The sequence below is a fragment of the Brassica oleracea genome, chromosome C9 (assembly GCF_000695525.1).
Source record: "Brassica oleracea var. oleracea cultivar TO1000 chromosome C9, BOL, whole genome shotgun sequence".
Classification (NCBI taxonomy): Eukaryota; Viridiplantae; Streptophyta; class Magnoliopsida; order Brassicales; family Brassicaceae; genus Brassica; species Brassica oleracea.
The window spans coordinates 11,788,545-11,812,771 of NC_027756.1; the positions used below are offsets into that span (position 1 = coordinate 11,788,545).

Genomic DNA, 24,227 nt, shown 5'->3' on the forward strand with positions numbered 1-24,227 from the left:
TTAGGGTTTAGGATTTAGGGTTTAGGGATTAGAATTTAGGGTTTAATGTTTTGTTGACGACGTTAAAAATATTTTTTTTGTAATTATTACTATTTTTTATTTATTTCTTTTTACCTTTTAATTCTAAAAAGATAATATAATTTGACAATATTTTGTTTTCTTTTTTAAAAAATATCAAAAATGAAATAACACAATCCTATTGGTTGGTGAACCTATAGATTCACCCTAGGGGGTGAACCCAAGAATAAGTCTTTTTTTAATCCAGGATGTTCGAAGTGAGATGTTCCAAAACATAACATTTATACCAGTCTTGATTAAGTTCGAAGTGAGATGTTCCAAAACCTAACATTTATCCAGAATGAATTTTCAACCAATAGCATTCAAATTGGTTTTAGATATTAAGTTAAACTTTAATTTTTTAAACAAAAATCCTAAAATATTGAGATGAAACGAATAAATTACTATTAAAAATGTTTTTTTTTTTGCTAGATGAATCTTCTAATTATCTTTTTCAATATTTTATTAAAATAGTGATTAATTTCCAAACCAATAGGGAGTTGGCATTTCGAAGGGATTCTATATAATAAAGCTTGTCGAACAAATAGATAAAGAATAAAGTATGATTTGATTATTTACTATGACTTAATGTAAACTTTAGTTAATTAATTAATAAGAACTAGAGCACTCTTGAAAAAGTGGTCAAAAGCTACGTGCCAAAGTCTTTGTAGGTGCAATTTAAGCCAATTAAGAAATAAATTGTACAAAAATGTAACACAAATTATTCTTTCCAGCAACGTAAGACGCAGCCAAGTAATTTTCATTTCTCTAATTTTTATATGATTATTCTTCCATTTAATTTGTCTGCTTGAGTGTAATTTTCCTACTTCCTCCACAAAGACAAACTAGCTCCAAAGACACTGTAATCTATTTTTCCAAATTTGTAAATTTGTGTGTGTGTGTTTATAGGTTTGGTTGTCTTTTGTGTTAGACATTGATACTTTGTAAGTTCGTACTTCATAGCAGAGTCAGCCCTCATAGTTGTAGGCTTAAAAGCAAATTTTATTCTTGGCCCATAATCTACTTTTTTTTTAATTTTTAGATAATTAATGTTTTGTCAAAAAAGAAGATAAATAATGTTTCGAGTTTTACCAAAAATTGAACCAAACACCTTTTTGTTAACAGTAGAGCTATTGGGCCTTAAATTGTTAAGAATATAATGTTTTACCGTCATAGTTGGTCTGTTTAATCAGTGATTAGACTTTGAGGTTTGGCTTTACAGGTTTGCAGAAAACGATAAATGCTACAGTTATTAGTATAGCAGAAGGTCCTTAGAGCAACATTATCAACGTCCCAAAGGCATGTCCTTAGCTATTTTCGGATTTTAAAAAAATGAAAAAGGAGGATTAATGTGTGGGACGGCCTTAGTTAAGAAGTTTTCTTAACCTTCCCAATAAGACACGTGTCGGCTGAAGGGAGTAAACGAAAAGGGGTAGGGCAAAATCGAGAGTCAATTGAGAAACCCTGTCTTTCTCGATCTCTCTTGTCTCTCGATCTCTCATCTCGCTCGCGATCTCTCTTCTCTCTCGATCTCTCATCTCCCTCGCGTTCTCCGGTTATCTCGATCTCCCCACGGTCCTCTTCTCAACGCACGGCGGTTCTCCTCTCGATCTCTCGTGGGTTCTCGTCTCGGCGGTTCTCCTCGGCGGTTCGACCATCGGCGGTTCTCCTCTAGATCTCTCGACGGTTATCGTCTCGGCGCTTCTCCTCTCGGCGGTTCGACTCTCGGCGCTCGCGATCTCTCTTCTCTCTCGATCTCTCATCTCCCTCGCGTTCTCCGGTTATCTCGATCTCCCCACGGTCCTCTTCTCAACGCACGGCGGTTCTCCTCTCGATCTCTCGTGGGTTCTCGTCTCGGCGGTTCTCCTCGGCGGTTCGACCATCGGCGGTTCTCCTCTAGATCTCTCGACGGTTATCGTCTCGGCGTTTCTCCTCTCGGCGGTTCTCCTCGGCAGTTCGACTCTCGGCGCTCGCGATCTCTCTTCTCTCTCGATCTCTCATCTCCCTCGCGTTCTCCGGTTATCTCGATCTTCCCATGGTGCTCTTCTCAACGCACGGCGGTTCTCCTCTCGATCTCTCGTGGGTTCTCGTCTCGGCGGTTCTCCTCGGCGGTTCGACCATCGGCGGTTCTCCTCTAGATCTCTCGACGGTTATCGTCTCGGCGCTTCTCCTCTCGGCGGTTCGACTCTCGGCGGTCGCGCTCTCTCTTCTCTCTCGATCTCTCATCTCCCTCGCGTTCTCCGGTTATCTCGATCTTCCCATGGTGCTCTTCTCAACGCACGGCGGTTCTCCTCTCGATCTCTCGTGGGTTCTCGTCTCGGCGGTTCTCCTCGGCGGTTCGACCATCGGCGGTTCTCCTCTAGATCTCTCGACGGTTATCGTCTCGGCGCTTCTCCTCTCGGCGGTTCGACTCTCGGCGGTCGCGCTCTCTCTTCTCTCTCGATCTCTCATCTCCCTCGCGTTCTCCGGTTATCTCGATCTTCCCATGGTGCTCTTCTCAGCGCACGGTGGTTCTACTCTCGATCTCTCGTGGGTTCTCGTCTCGGCGCTTCTCCTCTCGGCGGTTCTCCTCGGCGGTTCGACTCTCGGCGGTTCGACTCTCGGTGTTTCTCCTCTCCATCTCTCCACGGTTAGTGTCTTGAGCTTTGAAAGGAATTTCTGCTATAATGTTTTTTGAAATGTTGATTGTATTCTTGAAATTACTCGCTTGTATTCTTGAAATTACTCTATTGTTCGTAAAATTGTTTGTCATGAAACTGTTGTTTGTACTCTTGAAATTTTACTCGCTTGTAGACATAGAACTGTTGTTGTTGATAGTTTGGCATGTTTGTTTGCAACTAGATAGTTTGGCATGTTTGAAATTTAATGCTAGTTTGATTGCGATTCAACTTAGACTTGGACTCTAATGATAACTGAAAGGGTAGTTTGTTTGCGACTCAACTTAGACTTGGACTCATGTTTCTTTATTGAACTTGAAAGGCTAGTTTGTTTGCGATTCAATTTATAGATCGATCTAGTTTGTGTAATGAAGAAGGCTAGTTTTTTTTTCATTTATTGGTAATTTGACAGTTTGAAATAAAGGCTACTTTGACATCTTCACCAAGTCTATTTATGGGTACTTAATGCAATTGTGAAGTTGGTTGTGTAATGTGAATTAACTGAGTTGTACTTTGGTAGTTAGGTAATTAAACATGTCACTTAAGTTTACCTCTCCTATTAAACTGAGAATGGTTGTAGTAATTTTTACACCATCATCTTCTTTCTCTTCTGTTCTTTTGTCCCTTCTCTCGTTATTTCCTACTATGAATCCATTGAATCAGCATAGTCAGTCCTCTGGCTATATGGGTCTTCTTCAACGTCAATAGAGCGGCGCTCTGCATCAAAACTCTCCTTATCAGAGTTTTCATTCCGAAGCTTCTGACTTCCCTCAATTCAGTTCTCAACAAGGCGAGGCTCCAACTCCACCTTCTGATACACCCGTGGAGCGTGGGAAGAGACACAGATGGAGTCCAGCGGATGACGAACTTCTAATCAGTGCCTGGTTAAACACGTCTAAAGATACAATTGTGTCAAATTACCAAAAGGTTGGGACGTTCTGGGAGCGAGTAGGAGATTATTTCTTAGCAACACTACTTAGTAGAGATGGTCGTCAGAGTAGTGAACATCTCCACTATAAACAGAGGTGGCACAAGATCAATGAGCAAACTAACAAGTTCTGTGGTGCATATGCGGCTGCGGAGAGGCAACTAAGAAGTGGTATGAATGATAACGATGTTCTTAAGGTGGCGCATGACATCTTCTATTCTGATCACCAAACGAAATTTACACTTGAGCATGCTTGGTGTGTGTTAAGGCATGAACAGAAATGGCTTAGCCTCAACACCACTAAAGCTTCTGCAAGTTCAAAGAGGAAAACCGTTGAAACAGACTCCCAAACTTCCCCAATCAATGTTGGTGATGAAGAGGTACGACCGGAAGGGGTAAAGGCAGCAAAAGCGAAGAGGAGTAATGCAAAGGGGAAGTCTGTTGCTGATATAACCACGGTCTGGGAGATGAGAAAGGACGATTTGGACAGGAAAGAGAAACTATCAAAGCTTGCAATATTAGACACTCTCCTTGCGAAAACCCAACCACTAACTGCGGCTGAAAAAGAAGCCAAGAACAAGCTGCTCGCGCAATATATCTAGATAATCATTTCATAAAAACTCTGTTGAAGAACTAGAACGCTGCTACTTATCCCCAGCTTCTTTATTTTTAAAGTCTTAAGTACTCGGCGGTGATGTTTTAATGTTAACCTTCTCTATGTGTTAAATATGGTTCGTTGTGGCTTTGTTTGTATGTCCTCTTTATAAATATATATTTTCTCTATGTTAACCTTGTCTCCACTATGAATGTTAACTGTTAAGCTTGTATATGTTATAAATATATATTTTGAAATGCGCAATGTTAACATTGTCTATGTTTTTTTCAGGTTTCAGTAAACATGGGGCGTTACTTGTCACAGACTGATACAACCCGTGATAATTGCATGAGAGATTCTCCTCGTGTTAGAAATCACTAGGAGTCAAAAAAGTGGTTTCAATCCGTGAACAAGTACTAACAATATTCAATCAATATTGTATCACAAGTCGTGAACTTCTTCTCCTATAAATAAGAGTTACAACATGTTCGTTAAGATCACAACCTCTCTACTTCTCATTTCAAAACAAAATCTCTCCAACTCAAGTTAAAATCCCTTTCTTTTTATTCACTCAATATGATATCTTCTTCACATTATCATTATAACAAAAAAGATGATGATGATGATGAATTTGAGACTATGGTTGAAGAATTTTTAGAAATCCCTTATAATATTCTCGAACCAAAAGAGCGAAAAAAAAAAAAAATTATCGAGAGAAACTGAGAAGAAGGCCACATGAAACTTTGGAATAATTATTTTAGCGAGACTCCGACATACCCGCACAATATATTCCGAAGACGGTTTAGGATGAACAAGAGTTTGTTCTTGGCTATTGTCGATCGTCTCTCCCAAGAATTTGAGTTTTTTCAACTCAAAGAGGATGCATCCGGAAGGTCTACCCTATCTCCCCTCCAAAAATGTACCGCTGCAATTCGACAATTAGCGTATGGTGGTGCCGCTAATGCCATTGACGAATATGTTCGGATGGCTGAAACCACAGCTAGAAAATGTTTGCACCATTTCACTGCGGGGATAATCCACTTATTTGGCGATGAATATCTAAGACATCCAACACCGGAGGATCTTGAAAGACTACTAGCTGTGGGAGAACAACGTGGATTTCCGGGAATGATTGGAAGCATCGACTGTATGCATTGGGAGTGGAAGAATTGTCCAGCCGCTTGGAAAGGAATGTATTCACATGGAACCGACAAACCCACAATCGTGTTGGAGGCGGTAGCTGGACAGGACCTCTGGATATGGCATGCGTTTTTTGGAGCTCCAGGTACTCTGAATGATCTTAATATTCTTGATCGATCACCTGTTTTTGATGAAATAATTAACGGAAACGCTCCGGAAGTCCATTTCCATGTCAACGGAAGGGAGTACGATTTGGCTTACTATCTTGTCGATGGTATTTACCCGAAATGGGCTACTTTTATTCAATCAATCCGACTCCCACAAGGCCAAAACATTGTTTATTTGCTAAAAGACAAGAATTCGTGCGAAAAGATGTTGAGCGTGCCTTCGGAGTCCTGCAAGCTAGATTTGCGGTTGTTAGAAATCCTTCTAATTTATGGGATAAAAACAAATTAGGAAATATTATGAGAGCATGCATCATACTCCATAATATGATTGTCGAGAATGAACGAGATTCCTACCTCCGCACATCAGAATTTCAACAAGGAGAAGATGACGATCCCAGTTTTGTAGTCAGACGGAATACAAATATCCGTACTACATTGGGACGTCGAGCAGATGTTCGGGATACAGCAGGCTATCTACAATTAAAAGAAGATTTGATCGAAGATATTTGGGCTAAATACGGACATTTACCAAATTTACCAAATGATATGTAATTTTTATGTTTGTATGAAATTAATAAAATGTGTGTTTGTTTTTTATTAATAAAATGGGATGTAAAATGTTTGTAATATAATGTTTGTAATTTTCTATTAAAGTAATAATTTAGTTTTTTCTTATATGTGTTATTAAATTTAAAATGGAATTTTGTCTAAAAAAAATTAAAAATTAAGGACTCAGAAAAAGTTCCACCAATAATCATCATTTTAACAAAAAGTCCTTAACAAAGTCCTAATCTACAAATAATAATTAAATACTCTAAGGACTTATCAATTGGCCAATTGATAATGTTGCTCTTATAGCTCAGTGGTAGAGCGTCAGTCTTGTAAACTGAAGGTCCGTAGTTCAATCATGCGAGAGGGCACTTGTTTACAATTCTTTTTTATTGTTTTACTTTGAGCCTTTAAAGGCCCATAATACTTAGTGGCCCAAAAAGCTTACGATCCGTTTGACCTTTTTATAGAAAACAAACACATTGCATCACTTGAAACCTTTTCCTAAAACCCTAAATCGCCCACCCACAACAAAACGAGTTCCTTCGTAGCCTCTGCTCTCCCTCTCTCTCGACGAATCAAGATGTTGCGCAGGAACGTTAGGTTAAGAAAAGAGTATCTCTACAGGAAAAACTTGGAAGGTAATGAGCGTGAGATCTACGAGAAGAAGCGCAAGATAAGAGAAGCCCTCCAAGGTTCGACTGATCCGTTTACAATCTCTATTAAGGTTTCTATCACTGTTCATTGATTTCGATGATTTGTTTATGTGTAAGCAGAAGGGAAGCCGATTCCTACTGAGCTCCGCAACGAGGAGGCGAAGCTTCGTCAGGAGATTGATCTCGAAGACCAGAATACTGCCGGTAATAATTCTACTTGTGTCGTGGTCTTCTTGTATTGATAACTGAATCTTTAGTTAGAAGCTTAATGGTCGAAGAAGTTACTGTTGTTCCAACACATATGTTTTGTTTGTATTATGTTCTTATTGTATATTTGGTTATGTTGTAGTGATATGTATATGTTTTTTTTTTTTTGCATTATTCGAATAAATATTTTTCTGTTTATATTATCACTAAATATTATGTTGTGGAAAATAGTTCCCCGGAGCCATATTGATGATGAATATGCAAATGCAACTGAGAAAGAACCCAAGATTTTGTTGACTACCTCTAGGGATCCAAGTGCTCCTCTTACGCGATTCGTCAAGGTATGGCTGCAAGTTTAGTTTTGTTCAGTGAATAACATGTTAATATTACTGTGATTGATTCTTTAATTGCGTGTGGAATCTTTTTGCAGGAATTGAACATTGTTTTTCCTAACGCCAGTAAACTGAATCGTGGTAGTCAGGTATGTGTCTTCTTCTGGCTTTTGTAATTCATACAAAAAAATGCAAGTATCTAATCCTTTTGGACCATTTTTGTTTCCTGGTCATATTTAACTGGAGTTATAGTGAAATTACACAACACAATGCCCATCTTTAATGTAGGCATTAGGATAATAATACTGGAACTTGTTTCTTTGTGCAGGTCATTTCTGAGATTATTGAAACGGCGCGTTCTCATGATTTTACTGATGTGATATTTGTTTCTGAGAACCGTGGTAAGCCTGATGGTCTTATCATCTCTCATCTCCCATTCGGACCTACTGCCTACTTTCAATTACTTAATGTGGTAAGTACCTCTTTGAGTTTATTATATTTTGAGAAATACTTTGCTTTTCTTAATCCATTGTACTCTTTTTTTGTTTTTAGGTAACAAGACATGAAATTCAAACCAAGAAAGAAATGGGAAAGATGTCTGAGCAATATCCTCATCTCATTTTTGAACGCTTTACTACCCAGGTTTGTATATTTTTTGTTGAACCGATTCACTTCCTTTATTGCAGTTTGAACGAGTTTTTTAGAGTTGATTTACTCCTTTTTTTTTGGTTTCTAATGTAAAACATTGTTGATCTTTTGGCAGATGGGTAAAAGAGTTATGAACATCTTAAAACACATCTTCCCAGTTCCGAAGCTGGATGCAAAGCGCATAGTTACTTTTTCTAATGAATCTGATTACATTTCATTCAGGTATTCAAGTTTTCTCCATAATAACTAAATTCTAGAAAACTATGTTTGCATGTTTTCTTTTGTGTCGTTTCTTGGTTGAAAATTCTTATGGGCGTGTATATCTATGTATATAGGAATCATGTGTATGATAAAGGAGAAGGAGGCCCGAAATCGATTGAGCTAAAAGAAATTGGTCCTCGGTTTGAGTTGCGGCTCTACCAGGTACTATACAGTCGGTTTATTCTGTTTTGTGTCTATTTAATAACTGACCTGAAACTCTCTTTTTCATTTGGTTTTGACAAAATTTAATTTACTTTGTCATTTTTTGAAAATATGTTATATATATTCCGTGTATATGGCAGATTCAATCTAGTTCATTAATGTCAATGCTGTTTCTTTGCAGGTGAAATTAGGAACATTGGAACAAGATGAAGCAGAGGTCGAATGGGTTCTGAGACCCTACATGAACACTGCTAAAAAACGCAAATTTCTCGGTGAATGATATGATAATATGCTAAAACGCACCATCCATTACTTTCAAATTCCGTTTTACCTTTTGATTTTTTTGAAGGAGCTGTTCAACCTTTTATGTGACAGAGAATATTGCGGAAAACTTTTATGAGCTTAAATTAGCATTATCGATTTGTTGTAACCTTTTTTGGTGAAAAACGTTTCGCTTCTAAAAAAAAAAAAAAAACATGCTCTTAAAACTGGTAAAACATTTGTCTTACTACGCAGACTGAAAAAGGAAAGATCCTATCTTTATTTTTTTTAACATTTATTTGTCATTTGAAAGGCAGTGGTTTAGATACGATGTATCATGCGAGTAAGGCCGAGTATAGTTTGCTTGGCGAAGTTTACACGTTTCTGTAGCCCAATTGTCTGAATATGAATTAGATGCTGGGTCGATGGCAGTGGAAGAAAACTTGAATACCTGAATGAAATGTAATCAGATTCATTAGAAAATAAGTTCTAGAAAACTATGTTTGCATGTTCTGTAGAAACGACACAAAAGAAAATGTAATCCTTATTTCGCATTATCTAGGCTGGCTATCCCTGGCTTTTGTTGTTGGGAGGTTGAAGAAGCATCTACAGAACAAGAATAATCAGTTTGTAGAAGATGTGTTAAGTGGTTCCTGTCCTGCTGGGAAGGAATTAAGAGCTTGGGTAGTATATGGTTGCTCATTGCTCAAGACTTGTAGCTTGCTCCCAGAGAGTATTATCTAACGACCTTGTTGATTGTGTCTGGTATAACCCATTTTAAGTTTTATTGGGCGTGCATATTGGTGTTAGTGGAGTTTTGCGGGAAGATATATAGACCAGATTCCATATCTCTTTCGATACACCGGCATTGAAAGAGGAGATGGTTGAGTGTGTCGTTTTCTTCCCCCACAGGATGAATCAACTTTTATTCATTTGTGTTGTAATGGAACTACCTACCGGAATTCTTTTATGACCTTCCACCAGAAGAGTTTTATTTTTTGGTAGAGTTTATAGTTTCAAGAGTTTCGGATATATGTCAGTCTCCGACTCTCCTGCTCCGAGCTGGTTTGCTTGTCGCAAAAGATTGTAGCCTTATTTAACTGTGTATATAGTATGAACCTAAGTGATTGTATCTGTGGTTCGGTCAATCACAACAAGATAACATTACTCGAGTCTTAAAAGTTAAAACTATACAGAAATAGAACACTTGTAATCAAACTCGGAAAGAAAACAATGATGTGAAATAATGACATACTCAAGAAAGAAATTTTTGTTTACTGAAACATACTCAAGAAAGAAAATAAATAAAAAACTTAAAATCAAAATCCAAAGGAAAAAAAAAAAAAAGTGGGAGCAAACAAACCTAGCAAATCATCATCGGTGGTCTCTAGTCGTGATGCATCATGTAACTGAAGGCTCCCATGCAAATCCGCAATGGTATCTACTCGTGATGCATCCAACACAAAGCTCTCATCAGAGAGACTTCCGTCGTCGTCTTCTAACAGTTGTTTTGAATCATAATCAAGGCTCCCATAATAATCATCATTTGTATTACTGCTTCACGCTCAGACTCAGGGCTATCACGTAAATACACAATGATGTTTGCTAGTGTAGTCTTCGTCTTCCAACATCTGTTTCACCAACTGGGATTTCGCAAAAATGCATGAATTCTATGGTAGACAACGTCCCACCAAATCATGACACCACATTCAACAATTTCGATGTCCTGGGATGAGCTGCTGAATTCGAACAATATCTCGCGTGTTCTGGTTGGGGGCCTCTTAAGGGAAGATGAAATATGTAATTCTCCGTTGGGCAACCATTTATGCTTAAGCTGCACATTAATTCTCTATAATTACCTTCTTCCATCTCTGATTTAGGGGAAACGATGACGCACATCCTAAATCCGTAGGCTTTTGAACTGATGGTCAAGGAGTTTCCTATAGCCCGGTGATTGAACTCTGCAGGTAAGAATGCCCACAATGATAATTGTTCTCCTTGCTTCCGGACCCAATTTGAAGCAGTCAAGGAAACAGAGATACTCAATCTGATAGTCAAAAGGGAAAGGTACTAGTGTCTCCAGTGATTCACAGTTTGATACCAGTAGAGATTTGAGCGACCTAGCAAGCTCTGGCAGTGATGCAAGTTTTGGACATCCAATTATAAAAATCATTTCCAACCTATGCAATCTGGAATTCTCTCAATATCTGCGCCACTTCTCTCTAGCATCAATTGATATGGATTGGCACTGCCAACTATAGTGAGAAACTGAAGACGAGACCAGAGCCTAATTGATGCAGTAAATTCTTCTAACATCGTGTCTATGATTCCGAGTTCTGTGATGGTCGCGGAAATATCTGGAAGTTTCCTCAATTGGTAGCATCCCACTATCCCTACTGTTTCAAGAGATGCCAAGTTGAAGAGACTCGGAACAACCTGTAGCTTTCCACAGTAACCCATCTCCAACCTCTCCAGTTTATGAAGATTTCCAACAGAGGAATGAATCTCCACCAAACTCTGGCATTTACACACATCCAAAATCTCTAAATTTGTAGTTTCTCCAAATTACAAGACAATTTCAAATTCAGCTTCTTGAGATTCCTAAGGGGCTGAATATGCAACGACACAGCATAAAAATATCAACACATGATGACGAAGTAAGAAAAATTGGAAAAAATTAGAGAAATTGGTTCCAGTGCAGCCAAAGACATCAATAATTAGAAAAATAGAAAAAAATATCTTTATTGTTTCCATGACCATAATATCTTTGTCTCTCTTCTCTCCTTTCTATATTCTAATTTCTGTAACTCATTCAAGTTCTATAAATCATCTTCCAATTCACCGTGTATCTTCAGTCCCGCCATTATTAATCACAAATCTATATTTTTTTTATTCTGATTTCATTGACACCCATGATGTTAATATTATTATATTTTACCAATACTATTATTTCCAAGCTTTTATAAGCTTCCAACCTAACAACAACTTTGTGTCTTGTCTTTTTTGACGTGGTTGAATGATTCGTGGACCTCGACGAGTTCATTATCTCATCATCTTCCACCAATATACCATTGTTTTCAATTTCGCATCACAATCCGTTTTAAGTTTCCAATCCCAGATTCTGGTCTTGTTCCCGCATGGTTGGGTGACTCACTGGATGAAGTTTAAGGAATTTGTCACATTTTTCATAAACCATGACAATTAAGAGTTCGTGAAGTTTCTTTAATTTTGATAATGTATACGTTAGTCGGTATTTATTTACTTATCAGCTATTATTTATGTTTTAAGGGATTCTCAATTTTATATTGTTATTTAAAATACATATTTTGTTAGTGGTTATAAATAGATTACAACTAACTAATAAATGTTTGATAAAATGTTATAAAATAATTATCATTAGCTAATTCATAATTTATTAATCGGTACTGATAGACCATGGATTTGACCCAATTTCATCCATGGTTTATAGGTGTTTTTACTACTAATTATTATATTATAGAGTCTATTTATTATATTTATAAGATCAGGAGTGATTTGGAGATAAATGACGATTTTGGAGCATTTTGGAAATATTTGAAGCAAGCACCCAAGATGACCATCGAGCCCGACCATTGGTCGATATTGAGGAACAAATATCGATCGATGTTCACATCAAAACATCGATGGACAATGAAGCGCGCAGAAGTTCCGTTTGGTCACAGCCGACTTGAATCTCAAGTCTTCATCAATTTACAAGATTACCCCTGACGAGTTTTAACCTAATTATATAAGCTTTGCCACCATGTTAGGGGCAAAAGGGTGTTTTTCTTGTGTTTCTAGTTTTACTATTATCAACAAAAGGTTTTTTAAGATTTTGATAGGTTGGAGAGAAGATCCAAAGTTATATTTGTGATTGGAACTCCATTAATATCTATTTACTATTCTAATGAAGTTTTCTTACCTAATTGCTGTTATGAATTGCTTGGCCATGTCTGAGTAGTGCCATTGTTAGATTTTAGGGTTTAAATATGTTACGAGGGATTAGCCCCAACTATAGATTGCTGAGTTGTGATAATAATCATTAGGATTGTCGTTAATGTCTGATTCTAGACTAGCTACCTAGAACTTGCCCTAGGATTGTTAGATAAAAGCGATAGCTTCATTCTCATCCAGAAACCATTCTAATTGAGCTAAGTTTCTTGCTAAGAGTAAGGCGAGAGCTGATCTAGTGAGCTTAGTGAGCATCATTCAACCCGCGCATAAAGCTTAACTAGAAGCGCATCGATCGATATACATATTGGATAATCGATCGACGGAGTGAAAGGTGTATCAACTGATATCCCTATAAGATAATCGATCGACATTTGCTATTGATCGAACACATTTGTTTGGGTCATTAGATCTAGTTAATAGACAAGTCCAGAAACGCGACAGCTGATTGACTTGTTGCTTAGTAGTTGAGCTCTACATTATCATGCATGTAACTCATTAGGCATCTTTAGGATTATAATTCCAAGTTTCCTGAATAAAAACCCTAAGTCTAGCTATTTCCTTTTAAGCAGCAAAACCTCAACCAATCAATCGAGCAATTACTTGCTCAACAAAACTGTAAATTTACATTTTAATCATTAAACCATCTAACTTAACAAATCCCATTAGATTTATTAGGTTCCCTAGCTCCTTGTGGATTCGATCCCTAAGTACTGCAATTGAACCTCTTATTTGAGAGAGTAAATTCACTCTTTAGGGTAATTTGAGTGATATTAGGTACATAAATCGTTAGTTGTTACAAATAGATCGCGACTAATTGATTAATGATTGATTCGATGTTACAAATAGTTTTCATTAACTGATACATGGTTTATTAACCGATACATAATTTGTTAGCTGGTACATTCATTTGATACATAGTTTGGTAGTTGATGTACGAATTGTTACTTAATATATTAGTCGATACGTGGATTGTTATCTGATATGCAATTTTTTAGTTGATATATGATTTGATACCAAATAAGTAATGAAGAAGAAAGAGATAAGGACAGTTTCGGCATTTCAAGACACAAAAGGTAAAGCAATTTACCTTTACTTTTTGTCATCGGCAAGTTTTTAACTTTGTCCTCAAATAGGTATATTTACCCAAATCTCTCAAAAAATTACGCACATTCCAAGCTTTCAATTATCCACAAAGACATATTAGACTTAGAGAACACTTTCTCTTATTGAATTGTCCAATCTAACCCTCAACTATGTGAAAGTGGGTTTCGTTGAATTTTCTAACTAGAACAAACAGAGTATTTTAAAAACAAAAGTAGCAGTCTTTTTTTTAATGATTTTGCATAGAACGGAAAAGATCACCGTCTTCCCGAGAGGCTTTTCGCAACAGATAGGAGACTGGTAGAAGATGAGTTTCGATGTGTATGTAGACGTCTTGTAGTCTTGCGGATGGGCATTTGGTGGATGGGAGATTGGTGAATGGGAGAAGCGTGGATTGGAGACTGGTAGAAGATGAGTTTCGATGTGTAAGAAGATGGATGGACATGAGTTTCGTGGCAGAAGATCGGTGGATAGGATAGTGGTGGACATGAGATATGTGGACAAAAGCTCTATGGATATCATGAGTGACATTTTGCAGTGACAATAAGAAATCATCACATAAGGTTAGATTATGACGATAGTTCTCGGTTAGTCTGCATATGAAAATTAAGAATCAAAACTACAATAAGAGGTATTTTTAAAGTAAAAATCAAACTTTGTATATTGAAGGTCTTCAAAAAGATTGATGTGGAAAAGAAACATGAATTACAAATGGGAAATAGAATTGAAAGGTCAGAACTCAACGGAAAAGTATGAAAGGGACAACAATGGATACACATAGGTATTCTGCCGCCAGAGAAGGGATCAAAGTTTAGTCGGCATCAGAGAATCTGATAAAAAGAGAAAAACGAGGATGAAAGAGGAAGAGGTTGGATGGTTAGTTTATGACGATAGTTCTCGGTTTCAAATTTAAGGATTTGGATTGTACGAGGAAAAGTAGTTACGACTATATTTTAATATATGTTTTGTTGTTTAAAACTTTTATCATTAATTGCAAACAGTAACAAACCTAGTTGCCTTACGGTTGCATTCTTAAAAGAAACATTGCTCTACTTACACAAGTGGAGGGTTATTTCTGTCCATAATAATACAGCTATCAAGACAAAGTGCCTCACCTACACAATGTGTCTCCAAGTGCAAACAAAAGACGAAATATGTCCTTTTATGTAAGCTTCTCAAAAAATAGTTATAATCGTATGTTATTTGCTTCCGTGATTCCCAAAAAAAGAAGTCGGATCTTGTGTTATTATTGGTTAAATGTAAAACAGCACAGTAAAGTAAGAATGTTCATGAAATTGATGCGAGAAATACATACCTTTAGTTTATGAAAAATTTCCTAGGATAGACCTAAAAAAGTTTTTATCACAAATATAGACCCCAAATATCAAAATGACCAAAATGTTTTATTAAGGAGTGTATTTTGGGTTTGAGAGTTAGAATTTAGGGTTTAGGGTTTATGATTTAGGGTTTAGGGTTTAGAGTTAAGAAGTGGAGTTTTGGGGGTATGATTTTAAATTTTAAAAACTAAAAAAATATTAAAATTTTCAAAATAAAAAAATCTATTTTGGTCCTTTTGTTTTTTGAGTTCTATTTTTGTGACATAAACTTCAAAAATGTCTATTTGAGAGAATTACCCATAGTTTATTGGTTAGTGCATTTAAATTTACTCACAAATCTGAACAAAATCATATGTTAGTGGAACTACTGATTTTTTTGTTTTTATTAAAATACATGTCTTATTCATTTTGTTTTTTTTAATATTGGTACAAGTAAATTAAATTGGGGTTACTATTTTGTTGATTTTTATTGGATATGAATAAAAATTTGCTTTCACATATTTTTCATAAACAAATTTAAAGGGTGAAACTTAACTTAGATCCGTAAATAAATGATGACTAGATGATAATCTGCGTGCATGCGCGGAGTAAGTATTTTATACTAATGTTTGTTCATTAAATGATTTTAACATTTTGCAACACTATAATCTTTATCGATTGTAAAATGACAAATACAAATGTTAGTCTCTTAAATGGTTAAATGTATCATAGTTGTTGAAAAGTTAACGTATTACAACTCATTTTAATTATTTTAAGACTTCATATGCACAAAAGGCAACTAATTTTTGCGACAAACACAAATCACAAAAACCAGATAGGCAACATCGATTGTAAAATAACGAAAGAGGATTAGATTTTCTGCTCTCGATTTGTTTACTATTGACTCTTCATACGTAATTTTATTTTCTACCTCTATAAAATTGTGTTTTAGTTTTCATTTTTGTTTTACTGATATGAGTTTTGTTTCTTTTTTAACTTCTTATGTGAATTCAATGAATTACATAAGTGTCAATTTAAAAAGATGGACGTATGTAAAATTAGTTCCACTCCAGATACATATTTAAGAATCAATTTTTTTTGAAGAAAATCCCCTTAAAACTCCATCCACATGTTAGTGGTCAAATCTAATATATCAAAATGTTATAGAATATAAGTGCAGACTCTAAATATAAATGTTCGTCTAGTATCTTCACAGTGCGGTCTAAAAATCATCTAATTATAAAACAACTGAACAAATTAGTTATTTTATTAACCTACGCTTTTATGATTTAGTTACTTAAGAATATACCAATAAAAAATATACTCCCTCCGTTCCTAAAAGATGTATGTTCTGGAAAAAAAAATTGTTTCAAAAAGATACATTAATTTACTTTTTCAATGTATGATTTTATGGAAAATTGTAAGTTTCAAAAAAAATAATGGTGTTTATTGAATTTCTATTGCCTAAAAGTTATGAAAAATTGTTATTCACAAAAAACAATGCATATTTAATGAGTTTTCTTAATATATGTGAAAAGTCTAGAATATGCATCTTTTAAAAACAGAGGGAGTATAATATTTTACAGTTCTAGTATATGTAAATTATGTATAAAGTAAGAACCGTTTGATTTATTAAATGTTAAATCAGAAAAATTATAATAAACGGTTCAAATCTCTCTTTCTTACAATTATAATAGCTTGATAGGATATTAGGGATAAACAAATATTAGATGAATGATCAAATATCTCATTCTTCTAGAAAATTCAAAATGAGGTGATTGGAATCTTGTCATGATATTCCATTACAAGTCTTTTAGGAATAAAAATCAAGATTTAATCTGAATGAAATAATATATATAGTGCTTCCAATATTAAAAATCACTTCGATTTGAAGAAGTAAATTTTTTGGATTGTCGGGATCAAATAACATATTAGAAATGACATATTTAAAAAATAATTTGTATACATAAAAGTATATATATTAGAGTAATCACATAAATCAAAACCAATACTTTTTTATTTACATACATGTTTTTGGTGAATAAATCAAGACAAGCATTTTATTTGCGTTATATGGTATATAAATAAACTTTAGTGATATTGACATAGATATTTATATATATAGTATATTTTAATATAAATATTTATTATTGACACTTTCTACTCATATGATTTTATTAACATTTATATGTTTGCTGTAACAAAAATTTAAACCGTTAATTACAAAAATTTAAGGTGAGATTTATCAATACAAATTTCAAAATTAAAATATTAAGATATCAATAATTTTTCAATTCAAATTTTAAAATTAACATATTTTATATTTTAATATAATTTAATTTAAATGATATCAATATATATATATATATATATATATATATATATATATATAATATGAATATCGATTAATGAGACTTTATATTCGTACGATTTATGATAATTTGTATATTTATTGAAAAGTTTAACCATTGATCAAAAAACTTTCAATGTGAGACTTTTACCATTTTTAATAATTTATAGTCGTTTTAAAAAATTCACAATAGAACATATAAGAAAAAATCTAATTTTTTTTATTATATGCTTAATGTGATTTTTTAATTTCTTTTAACAATATAAAATTAAACAAAAAAAAGAGAGAGGATTCAAAAATTGTTATCAAATATGTATTATTTATAATCATTAATTGTCATATATATGTTAATCATATAAGTAATTCCTAGCTTTTATTTAAGAAAATAATTGAGAATATTCTTTTGTACACTACTAATCAATTTGATATTTAGTTTAATAAAAAATAAAATATATATTTATATGGACCAATTTATTTTTCTAAAGATTTTAATAATCATCTTAGTGATGACACGTGGCTACTAAAACATATTGTAATGCTTCATGATTAATACATAGGGGATATTTTAAATTACTCATTTTTAATTTTACAGTAAATGATGATTGTAATATTCCACCTAAATTTCTATTGACATATTAAGGGTCTAAATGGTGACCAACGGAATGAGTGGAAATAGTAAATTTCTTATCATTCCTTACGATTTACTCCATTAACAAGAAATATTTGTTCTTTATGATTCCTTAACATTCTTTAAAGTTGAAGAAATAATAGTTTACAATTATTCTTTATCAAATTAGGAAAGGAATAGATTTTCCTCTTGTTTTATTCCTTGTCATTCCTTTCCTTCTTAATCCTTACTAGATCTCGATCCGCGCAACCGCGCGGATTTTTGTTTTCATTTATTTTTATATAAATACTTTGTTTTCAATTCTAAATTGGTATATATTATAATATATATGTGTCTATCAATTTTTAAAACATAATAAGTTTACTGTATATTTTTTTCATTGAATAGATTGTTTCAAACTTTCGCATGTACTTGTATTTTCTTCTATATATATATATTTTTGGATTATTATTTCATTATTAAAATCGTAACTATATATATAAAGATTAGTAAAATATTGTTTTATTGTATATAGTTTTAAATTTGTTTTCATTGGTTTAAGGTAGTAAAGATTAATCATTGTTAGATAATATGACTTTTGTTATTTAAAAAAAATCTTTATAATTTTAAAAGTTAACATCGACAAATATTTAAATATTTAGCATATAGATGTATAGTATTATAACATTAAATTATATCTATTTAATTTATACTATTTATAAATCTAATGGATCATCTATTGTTTAAATCCAATTATTGATAGCCCAATAAAAATTTCTGGTAGGCCCAAAATTTAAATGATAAGATTAGATATTAAATGTAACATAACTTTCTATGAATAGGTTCATTAGGTCCATTTTTTAAAAAAATCACACATGAATCAAGATTGTGACTTCTGTTTTAATATATAAGATGTTTAAATCCAATTATTGATAGCCCAATAAAAATTTCTGGTAGGCCCAAAATTTAAATGATAAGATTAGATATTAAATGTAACATAACTTTCTATGAATATGTTCATTAAGTCCATTTTTTTAAAAAATTACACATGAATCAAGATTGTGATTTCTGTTTTGATATATAAGATATTCATTTATGGTCACCCGGTTAGAGCCTAGTTTTATTAAACCAATAAAGCCACCGAACAATTTACTCAAAGTACATAAATATAAAAACAAACCTGGGTTCCTTCCCACAAATGCCTGAGCTTGCTATTTTCTAAATTGAGTCCGACAAGATTTTCCGGCCTTAGTGTATGAGGAAGACACTTTCCTGGATATTCCTCCCAATGTAGTAACTTCAGACGAGGTGGAAAATCTATGTTCTCGGGTACGTGAATTCTAACATTTGTGTCCCTTCTTGGGTTGTAGATCCTGAGAAATTGAAGATTGCATTTTCTTTTCAAAGCTCTTGGGCTTATATCCATGCTGTCGTTGATTGTAGATATATCAAAAAATATCCCCATCAAACTTCTGTTACCCTAAATAAAATCCAAAATAGAAGAAATCATGTTAGAACACGAAGTAAGATCTCTAAGCCTTTGCCAAACGACCGGTTTAACGGATACATCATAAATAAGAAAAAGAAAACTTACAGAATCCTTTTTGAGAACATGGAGAATTTCATCAGTACCAACTAGGATTTGGCGTTTCCAAGGCTCCTGTCTTTGAATCGCTTGTCTACACACTTGTTGTAGTTTTCAACCCAAGTCTTACATCCAAGTTACTGTCAGCAAGCATTGCTTTCACATGATCATCGTCTTCATAGTTGAAGAAGACTGCAATGAGGAGAAATAGAGTTTGATCGTTCTCATGTAAACTGTCAAATCCAACTCTAAGTACTGCATCGATCTTTGGTATACTGCTATTTTCTAGCCTTAGCAATATACTTTCCCAGTCCTCTTCTTTCTTTCCCCGTAACATTGAACCCATGACACGGAGACCCAATGGAAGGTTACTACAAAGCTTTGTTGCTCTTTTGATAAGCTTTTGAAGACCATATGGTGCCAAGCTCCCTTTAAAAGCATATCTACAAAGGATCTTATGAGCCTCTTCTATAGTTGGAAAGTTCACATGGTATGTTTTGTTGATACCATGTTGCTCCAAAAGCTCTTGATCTTCTGTGGTTACGATAATTCTGCTTCCATGACCAAACAAGTTAGTGTCATTAGCCAAAGCTTCAAGCTGCTGCAGATCGTCCACATCATCAAGAATGATAAGAACTTTTTGGTCACACAGTCTTTTTGGTATCGCACCTAAATGGTCTATCCTCATACCATTTTGGTTTAGAATCTTTGAAAGAAGTAACTCTTGTAAACGCAGCTTCAGTCCATACTCGTCAAGACCATTAGGATAGATTCCTCTAATATTCTCCATAAAACAAGAAAGCTGGAAACTGCTAGAGAGTCGACAATGTAAAGCTCTAGCAATAGTAGTCTTACCAATGCCTTCTGGGCCACATATACCAACAATCATAGCTCCACCTCATCATCATCATCTAAATGTAACAAAGATGCAATCGTCTGGGCGTCAAAGTTTCTTTGCTTCTTCTCTATCTTTGGAAAGTATACGAAGTTTCAGAGCGATTTAGTATCTCAAACAACAAAAACAAAAAAAAGTCAGATCTACACATTAATTATTTGGCTTTTGTAAAACTGTACACGAAGAACAGATTATAGTAGGTGGGAAATAAGACCATCTCCAATGGTAACACCATTGGAATCCTTAGGAATATTAAAGTATTTTTTTTTAAATAGTTAATAACTCTAATCAAATTAGTATGTCCAATAGTATTATCCAATTTGGAATCCTTAAGAATAAAAAATTAATAAATTTTAAAACATGTGAAATTAAAATATATATTTTTGCATGATTAACTATCATTAAGAAAAAAAATTAAAACATGTCAAATTTAAATATTTATTTTTACATGATTAACTTTCATTAAGAAAAAAAAACATGTAAAAATAAGATATTTATTTTTGTATGAGTAACTATATTAAAACATGTTAAATTTAAATATTTATTTATTACATGATTAAATATATAAAAATACAATAATTATTAATTTAAATATATTTTCATCACCAAATACAATAAATATTAATTTTCTATAGCAATTCTAATCTTTTAATCAATTTTAAAAGTGGTTTCTATAAGTTATTTAAAAAAAAAAAAATTTCAAGTTTCTATAGCAATTCTAATCTTTTAATGAGTTATAAAAGTGATTTCTATAAGTGATCAGAAGACGTTAGCTCCGATGATGATCGGAAAAGAGCTTACCACGTCACTAAGGATTTGCTCCTTAAAACCTCTTAATTTAGGACTGCTCCTTACCAAACTGAGCTTTGTTAATATTATTTTATTCTAATTAGTCTGGGATTATGTGCTAAAGAACCCTCAAAATATACCGTCGCCGGTGGTCCAAGGTTTAGAAACACTAAAACCTAATTTAATATTACGGAATATTAGGTGGGAGCAGACGAGTAGGTCGAGATATAATATTTACGGAATCTGAGAATGTGATTACTATCGAGTGTACGTACACTCAGCCTGTGTACACTTTTAGGAGGGATGAAGTTTCTTTTAGCCTCTGCATTGTATCACGTCCGGCTTAGGACAAAGAGTCAAAGCGGCGTGGGCCCCGGGGCCGACCTTTTTAATAAATAATATTAAAAATATATTAAATTATTGTAAAAAAAGCGAGGGATAAAGACTCAATTTTTTTTTAATTTACCTATAGATAGTTATATGTCCGCTAAATGATTTGTTACCTGATAAATGATTTGATACATATTTTGTGAATTAATATGTTAATTGATAAATAATTTATTGTCCGCTAAATGATTTATTACATGGTACATGGGTTGTTAGTTGATAGAGAGTTTGATATTAAAGAATAGATAAATTGTTGTATGCTATTATAAAAGACATGTTGTTAACTGATACATTGTTTATAAAACTCATTAATGATTTCATAAATTTTGTGTCAGCTTGTATAATGATAAAATGGTTTGGTTTGATACATTTTTCTTAAGAAATGATTTGTTATATGATAAATGATTTGATACATGATTTGTGAGTTAATATGTTAATTGATAAATAGTTTGTTATCTGCTAAATAATTTCTTACCTGGCACATGGATTGTTAGCTAATAAAGACTTTGATATCAAAGTGTTGATAAATTGTTGTATGATGTTACAAAAGACTTGTTGTTAATTGCATTGTTTGTCAAACTCATTATATTTTGATAAAATGTTATAAAAGATTTGTCTTTAAATGATACATAGTTTATAATGAATTAATACAAAATAACTTTTGTAAAATAAAAGTTTCTGAGAATTATTTACTCAAAAATATTTTTTTATTATCCATCTTTTCGTCTCAAAAACTGGAGTAAACGAGTGGAGTAGAAGTGATACAGCTGACAACTTACATCTTGACACACGTTTTTGCTCTCTGCAGCGACATAGTACGTACATGGAGGTTTCATCATATGACGCGAGGGTAAAATTGTCAACTCATGACGTAAAGAGTATGACTCAGCCTCTTAACGTCACACCATGTGTAGGTTACTAATATGGATTTTATTTACGTATATTTAGCTAATTGTCTCAAATAAAAAAAATATTTCATAAAAGTTTCATTTTTTTTTCTTTTTGGACCCGTTATGACCGAAATAAAAGTTTTGTGGTCACAATTATTGTTGTTAGAGAATTAGACCACATATGTCCATAACTAACAAAAATTAAATATATACCAATTACAACTTATAGACTAGATATTATGTATATTTTATATAATGTCACATTAACTACCTTTGTTCAACCAGTCATTTAATCATACATGCATTTTTCATCTTCTTCTTTCTTTTTTTTTTCCTCTTCTCTCTATCAATTTTATTTGAAATATTTTTTATATATCATGTATAATTCAACCAAATAACTATATTGATAAAACATATACATATTTTTCTACATATATCATAACTTGGAACTTTTTAAACATAATTTTTTAAAAATTTCAGACGAAAATTGTACTATTCTATATTTGAATTATATTAAAATAGATTTGTACATCTAATTTAACGTATATTCAAAACAATGTTTTGCTAATACTTATAGTATACTATTTTATTTATCGCAATAGTATAATCTCCTCCTCCTTAAAATATGTTACTTTTGCATAATTTGTCAATTGCACATACACACGTTCCAAAAAAACAAGATAAGATTATGTTCAAATTGTCCCATCAGCTGGCTATCATTGTTGCATGACTATATTCTTCATTTTTTCTCTTATAAATATTCAACAAATTTACCCTAGTGGTTAATAGGAATCCAATTATTGAGAAGGAATTTTTGTTGGGTTTGGTAAAATCAAATTTATTCAAATTTGGAGGTTTATCAACAAAATCACTTAATTAAATTAATTAATTAATGGTTCAGATAAAAACTAATAAAATATGACAAATAAGCAAAATTACCTAAAATCATGGAAAACATGACAAATCATCAAAATCACTTTTCAAATAATAATATAATAATAATAATAATAAATAGCTAGATATTTATAAAATAAAAATAAAAAAAATCATATCATAAATCAAAAATAAAATAATAGTTAAATATAGTATCATCTTATTTACCATAATATATCAATTTTGCCATCTAAAAATCAGAAAAATAAAATAAAAAACTCCCTAGGAAAAAAGCTTTAATCCAATTCTAAGAAGAGACAGAGAGAGAAAGAGTTGATCTGTGCAAGGCTTTCAAGCCAAATCTTGTTCCCTTTGGCTTCTGCCGTAAATCTTTTGACTCAAACTTGTTATGTTCCAATCAAGCAACATTATAGTGACCGTAAGTCGCAATACACAAGCATTAATAAACTAGTTTCACTCAATCTAAACATCTCCAAGCCGTCCCCGTGATGTTCCCGTCCCAAAACGTTTCCGCGTACGGTAACTAAACAGACGTCCCCGTGCTTCATAGCTGTTGACATCTCCGAGCATTGCGGCCTCGAACTCCACAAATCTGACAATGACCTTGATATGGTCTCAGTACATAGTAGTCACTCCTGCTGTTGATTGGTTGATTCCAGTTTTGCTGTCTGTAATTATTGCGATTGTTGTAGGACATGTTGTTGTATGTACGAGCAGTGTTATTGTTGTTGCTCTTGCAACTCGTTGCAATGTGAGCTGAGGTAGGAACCTACATAGTAGTCACTCCTGCTGTTGATTGGTTGATTCCAGTTTTGCTGTCT

At 33.5% G+C, this 24,227-nt stretch overlaps 3 protein-coding genes, 1 non-coding gene and 1 pseudogene across 4 annotated transcripts; 3 read left to right on the forward strand and 2 right to left on the reverse strand.

The window, feature by feature from the left end:
• Window positions 1-1,728: 1,728 nt before the first annotated feature.
• Window positions 1,729-2,910, reverse strand: LOC106314327 (zinc finger CCCH domain-containing protein 14-like). Its single transcript, XM_013752218.1, has 3 exons — window positions 2,841-2,910; window positions 2,575-2,718; window positions 1,729-1,862 (listed from the first exon to the last, which is right to left on the reverse strand). The coding sequence occupies exons 1-3, from the start codon at window positions 2,908-2,910 to the stop codon at window positions 1,729-1,731; spliced, it is 348 nt and encodes a 115-aa protein (XP_013607672.1).
• A 338-nt stretch (window positions 2,911-3,248) lies between these two features.
• Window positions 3,249-4,244, forward strand: LOC106314328 (glutathione S-transferase T3-like). Its single transcript, XM_013752219.1, has 2 exons — window positions 3,249-3,287; window positions 3,423-4,244. The coding sequence occupies exons 1-2, from the start codon at window positions 3,249-3,251 to the stop codon at window positions 4,242-4,244; spliced, it is 861 nt and encodes a 286-aa protein (XP_013607673.1).
• A 2,148-nt stretch (window positions 4,245-6,392) lies between these two features.
• On the forward strand, window positions 6,393-6,464 carry TRNAT-UGU. Its single transcript has one exon. It is a non-coding gene; the product is annotated as a tRNA-Thr (tRNA).
• A 122-nt stretch (window positions 6,465-6,586) lies between these two features.
• Window positions 6,587-8,791, forward strand: LOC106317955 (U3 small nucleolar ribonucleoprotein protein IMP4-like). The gene is made up of 9 exons (XM_013755778.1): window positions 6,587-6,788; window positions 6,870-6,953; window positions 7,188-7,297; window positions 7,387-7,437; window positions 7,617-7,760; window positions 7,841-7,930; window positions 8,052-8,158; window positions 8,272-8,359; window positions 8,541-8,791. Exons 1-9 carry the CDS (start codon window positions 6,677-6,679, stop codon window positions 8,637-8,639), a joined length of 885 nt encoding a protein of 294 aa, XP_013611232.1. The 5' UTR covers window positions 6,587-6,676; the 3' UTR covers window positions 8,640-8,791.
• Window positions 8,792-10,315: 1,524 nt separating this feature from the next.
• Window positions 10,316-20,681, reverse strand: LOC106314330 (annotated as a pseudogene).
• Window positions 20,682-24,227: the final 3,546 nt, after the last annotated feature.